Source organism: Mizuhopecten yessoensis, unplaced genomic scaffold (assembly GCF_002113885.1).
Source record: "Mizuhopecten yessoensis strain PY_sf001 unplaced genomic scaffold, ASM211388v2 scaffold11079, whole genome shotgun sequence".
Classification (NCBI taxonomy): domain Eukaryota; kingdom Metazoa; phylum Mollusca; class Bivalvia; order Pectinida; family Pectinidae; genus Mizuhopecten; species Mizuhopecten yessoensis.
In genome coordinates this window covers 423,774-429,773 of record NW_018408869.1, presented here as the reverse complement: position 1 = coordinate 429,773, position 6,000 = coordinate 423,774, and the positions used below count along the sequence as shown (strand labels likewise).

Genomic DNA, 6,000 nt, shown 5'->3' with positions numbered 1-6,000 from the left:
CACAAGAGTCATTTTGAAAACAACCAATAATTAACAAAAATGTATTGTTTCACGTTAGCTGGGAGAATCGTGGATTATTTATGAGCGAGGGTTTTGTTGTTGCTAATTAACTGAAAGCCTAAACCATTATATTATATATACGGTTTTTATATACATATTATATACATATCACATATAATACACAAGATGATATATCAAACAGTTCAGAGCCAGCATGGCCCAGTGTTAGCAATGAGGCTTCCATGTTCATAAAAATAACTTATTAGTCCACAAAACATAAAATATCAGGAAACAAAACTTTAATAAAGCTGAGACAGGAAAGGATGGGAGAATCATTGAGCGGGTTGAGAGATCTGGGGATATTTTACAGCTTCAGAATAATGAACACGGGACATCTGCAGTATTCGTAGAGACTATATTGTAAAGTTTTGATAATGACATTAGTGTAGTTCAATGGATGTAAAGATCAATGATAATTAGCCTGGCTAATGAAACTATAGGAACTTTCAATAACATACACCATTAAGCTATAAAACACTTTGCTTTCATAGCAGAAGTCAAAGGTCAACTGGAACAATTTTATAATGAAATAAATCAATAGTGTTAATAACGAAAAGTATTTCTCGACTTTTTGATAACAAATTGGATAAAACCAGTCAAAAAAGAACAGCTCTCATTTATTCTCCAAAAAGGTTGAGATCAATCACACCACAGAATCTGCTGTGCCCAAAAAATATCATCTTCAGTATGTTATAATGAAGTGTCTATGATGCTAGGTTTTGTTTATTTTCTTTACATGGTAAGGCACATGGAATGAATCACTGTTGATATGTCTGGTATTGTGATGAATATTGTGATGAATAATTAGTAATTGGATCTAATTACACCTGGGGTAGTGTTTCTGTAGAATCTCTCACTGTACGAACACTACACCAGGCGACCAATGTATTTAGACCTGGGGTAGCGTTTCTGTAGACAGTCCCACTGTACGAACACTACACGAGGTGACCTATGTATTTAGACCTGGGGTAGCATTTCTGTAGACTCTTCCACTGTACGAACACTACACGAGGGGACCAATGTATTTACACCTGGGGTAGCGTTTCTGTAGAATCTCTCACTGTACGAACACTACATGAGGTGACCAATGTATTTACACCTGGGATAGCGTTTCTGTAGAATCTCTCACTGTACGAACACCACAAGAGGGGACCAATGTATTTACACCTGGGGTAGCGTTTCTGTAGACGGTCCCACTGTATGAACACTACACGAGGGGACCAATGTATTTACACCTGGGGTAGCGTTTCTGTAGACTCTCTCACTTTACGAACACTACACAAGGGGATCAATGTATTTACACCTGGGGTAGCATTTCTGTAGACGGTCCCACTGTACGAACACTACACGAGGGGACCAATGTATTTACCCCTGGGGTAGCGTTTCTGTAGAATCTCTCACTGTACGGACACCACAAGGGGGGACCAATGTATTTACACCTGGGGTAGCATTTCTGTAGACGGTCACACTGTACGAACACTACAAGAGGCGACCAATGTATTTACACCTGGGGTAGCGTTTCTGTAGAGTCTCTCACTTTACGAACACTACACAAGGCGACCAATGTATATACACCTGGGGTACCGTTTCTGTAGAATCTCTCACTGTACGAACACTACACCAGGCAACCAATGTATTTACACCTGGGGTCGCATTTCTGTAGACTCTCTCACTGTACGAACACTGCACCAGGCACCAGTGTATTTACAACTGGGGTAGTGTTTCTGTAGAATCTCTCACTGTACGAACACTACACCAGGCGACCAATGTATTTAGACCTGGGGTAGCGTTTCTGTAGACGGTCCCACTGTACGAATATATCGTCAGCGACATAGTACAGCAGTCTGGCCGACATAGACAGGGTCTCCACACGACACACACTTTCTACGTATATTATCTGTGTCTTTCCAAGAGTAAGTATCTGAAAAAATAAAGTAGAAGAATTTCCAATTACATTTACTCGTTTTTAATGAAATACTTTGTTTAATATGAAGGTAATAGAGAATAGTTTTATAGAGAAATACTTGTACAATTGTATATCAGTTTAAACAGTGACACACATGACAGCCAATCCCATTTATCCAGACACTTAAGTCGCTGGAGGCAAAGTTTTGAATTACATTCAAACAAACATGACTTTTACAAGTCATGACTCTACATTTTTTGTTGCACTTTTATTTTAGTCCTATTATATCTTATTATTTTGCAATCGTGATAGCACACTTCTGGATCAAGGAAGCAAATTTTGTGATAAAGAAAATATGGATGTACAGCAGTCCTGATATAACAAGTTGTAGTAGCATTGTTGGATGGTACCAGGGGTAGATTCAGTGGAGTTCTTTATTAGTAAAACAGGGCGAAGAATACAACACCTCGGAAATGGTTTTGTTTTCATAAGTTGTGTCTAAATGGTACTGTTCTTGATGTAAATACAAAATTAAGTGTAATTTTACCTTCAGAAGGAATCCAGCTGTACAGAGAGGTATGCAGGTTCCAGGACCATTACAGAGGATCTGAAACAAAACACAGTCACAGGTGAGAATGGTTGTGTAGTCCTGCGGCAACAAAAATATATTGGTGTCAGGACTCGGACACGAAGTAATTAGTTGTGACTTAAGTAATAATGGATATCTAGTGATAACAAATAGATATAATTTTTTTTAAAAGAACAATGAGGACTTCTTCCAGGTGTTTATCTAACTGTGTTTTATATTTTTAAGGAAAATATCTATTTTCACAAAGGATTGCCCAGAATTGTATGATATCTATACAACTTTAACACTGACCACAGACAGCGAGGGCCCTGCCATGTACCTGACCGTACCCAAATGGTCTATTTTTAAACGACAGTAACCCAACTACTGTTTAACCCCCTAAACTACTGCACATCTAAATACCACAATGTATCACCATAACAAAGTTCAAGAAGATAAGTCTTTTGGATTCAAAGACGAGGACCATGTAATCAATCTGTATGTTAATTATTGGTTTATGTGACAATTATATATTTGTCAAATTTGTTACAGTGTAACCATTACACATTGATATAGTGTCAATCATTCTGCTTCCTTGACTGACATTACTACATACATTAATTACCGAGCTGTATGCTCCCCAGGGAGTTGAGAAATGTATTGGCTGGTTGCAAAGGCCCTATAATTATATAACCACGGATAATAATTTGTGAACCGCTTTGAGACGACCTACGAACTAGGATGTGATAAAGCGGTATATAAGAACCTCCAATTATTATTATTATTATTATTTACACAGGTGTGTCCATTACCAGTGTTACCTTTAAATGGAATTGTACGTTAGATTGTCCTCATCAAAACATAAGGTCATGGAATGGTTGAGTGCCATCAATGGACTCAAATTAACAAGGATGAAAATTAGATTTGTATCTGACATTTCATCAAGATAAAACAGGTAAAATTTCTGCCAACTGAAAGAATATATATATCACTATGTTTTGCAACTAATGCCTAAATAGAATAACTCAGATGATGTATTTAGTTTTAACTAAATAATCTATTTGATTAAAATTCAGCTTACTAAAAAACAAAAAACAAAATCATGAGTACTCTCTCTTTAGTGTTTAATTTCTATTAAAATGAACATTTTGGGATACATATTTTCTGTAATGAATAAATCTTTTTTTTTTAACTTTCTATCAACATTTTTCAGTTATAAATAATACAAATTGATGATATAGTTTTGTGAGTAATCCAACAAATTCCATTAAGATTGAATCTTAATTATGCATGAATCAACCATGAGTTGTCTAAGCATCCTTCTTTCAAAGTAATTATTAAGTTTTCAGCATATAACTTTGTATGCTATAGGAAGTGTTAAGAGAAAGAAAAGTATTTAAAAACCTGGTCTCCTCATGATCACTGACTTTGATGATTTTTTAAGCCCATTGAAAAGTTAAAAAAAATGCGGGGAGATAAATATTTTTAAATCAACAACATTGCAACTCAAAAATAGCACTCAACTTCGTTTTTATATTAGGGAATAAATATTTACATGAAGACAATTTTTTTCAGAATGCAAAATATGCTGCCCTACCTAATATTTTAACAAAAAAATGACAATTCAAATAAATTTGTATAGTTAAAGTAAAGAACATCTGTAAGGATTTATATATAGATGTTTATATGAAGTGATAATGATGGTAATAGCTGATTTATATATAGATGTATATATGAAGTGATAATGATGGTAATAGCTGATTTATATATAGATGTATATATGAAGTGATAATGATGGTAGTAGCTGATTTATATATAGATGTATATATGAAGTGATAATGATGGTAGTAGCTGATTTATATATAGATGTATATATGAAGTGATAATGATGGTAGTAGCTGATTTATATATAGATGTATATATGAAGTGATAATGATGGTAGTAGCTGATTTATATATAGATGTATATATGAAGTGATAATGATGGTAGTAGCTGATTTATATATAGATGTATATATGAAGTGATAATGATGGTAGTAGCTGATTTATATATAGATGTATATATGAAGTGATAATGATGGTAATAGCTGATTTATATATAGATGTATATATGAAGTGATAATGATGGTAATAGCTGATTTATATATAGATGTATATATGAAGTGATAATGATGGTAATAGCTGATTTATATATAGATGTATATATGAAGTGATAATGATGGTAATAGCTGATTTATATATAGATGTATATATGAAGTGATAATGATGGTAATAGCTGATTTATATATAGATGTATATATGAAGTGATAATGATGGTAATAGCTGATTTATATATAGATGTATATATGAAGTGATAATGATGGTAATAGCTGATTTATATATAGATGTATATATGAAGTGATAATGATGGTAATAGCTGATTTATATATAGATGTATATATGAAGTGATAATGATGGTAATAGCTGATTTATATATAGATGTATATATGAAGTGATAATGATGGTAATAGCTGATTTATATATAGATGTATATATGAAGTGATAATGATGGTAATAGCTGATTTATATATAGATGTATATATGAAGTGATAATGATGGTAATAGCTGATTTATATATAGATGTATATATGAAGTGATAATGATGGTAATAGCTGATTTATATATAGATGTATATATGAAGTGATAATGATGGTAATAGCTGATTTATATATAGATGTATATATGAAGTGATAATGATGGTAATAGCTGATTCAGTTTTTTAAAGGAACTCTTGATCTATAAACAGCAGTGTAATGTATTTTCATTCCATAAGTTATTATTGCAAGATTGAGCACTGTATGATTGAGGAAATTAAACTCATTGTGTGGAAACTAAACATCTATTTATAAAAAAAATAAAAATAATAATCTTTATTTAACGTCGTGTACAATTGTCAACAACAAACATAAGCTCTGTAGAGCTTTTATTACGACGCCGCTAAGGGAACAAATGGTATTTTCGTGGTGGAGGAAAACCCACGGGGGAAAACCCACGGGGGAAAAACCACCGTGCCATCGGAGGGATAACAACTAACCCTATCAGATATCACTCTCTTTTTTTCCACCACCACTTGGGATCGAACCGAAATTCTTGGGATAGTGAGTGGTCTGAAGCTCACGCTTGATAGCACACAGTAGTACAATGACTGTGCGCGTTAGCGATCACAGCTATATAGGAATAATAGACCTTGACTGTTGATGTATAGTGATTTAAAATGCAATTCCATAAATCTTTCTTTCCTAGCAAGGCAAAGTATTGCAAGGCAATCTATAGTCTCCCACCTGTAATATAATGATTTCTTAATTTACGGAGCCGTACACCTATCTCAGGATATAGGTCATACTAACATACTTCTTGTACACCACACGCCAGGAACCAGTGGGGACTAAACTTATTAAGCAATGTAGGCCAAATGCATGGTGAAGGTT

The 6,000-nt window shown here is 33.8% G+C and overlaps 1 protein-coding gene across 4 annotated transcripts in view; it reads right to left on the bottom strand.

Annotated features, from left to right (window-relative positions):
* Positions 1-659: 659 nt before the first annotated feature.
* LOC110465459 (UDP-N-acetylglucosamine transferase subunit ALG14 homolog) overlaps positions 660-6,000 on the bottom strand; it is a 30,552-nt gene continuing 25,211 nt past the window's right edge. Inside the window, exons 4-6 of one of the 4 annotated variants that reach the window (XR_002464618.1) lie at positions 2,514-2,573; positions 1,500-1,981; positions 660-1,363 (exon numbers count right to left, since the gene is read on the bottom strand). Coding sequence is in view for 3 of the 4 variants with exons in the window: in XM_021521286.1 (XP_021376961.1) it covers positions 1,811-1,981; positions 2,514-2,573 (231 nt within the window). In the remaining variant the exon portion in view is untranslated. Of the gene's footprint in view, positions 1,982-2,513; positions 2,574-6,000 lie in introns of all 4 variants that reach the window. The other 3 variants (XM_021521286.1, XM_021521287.1, XM_021521285.1) reach the window with 3 other exon arrangements.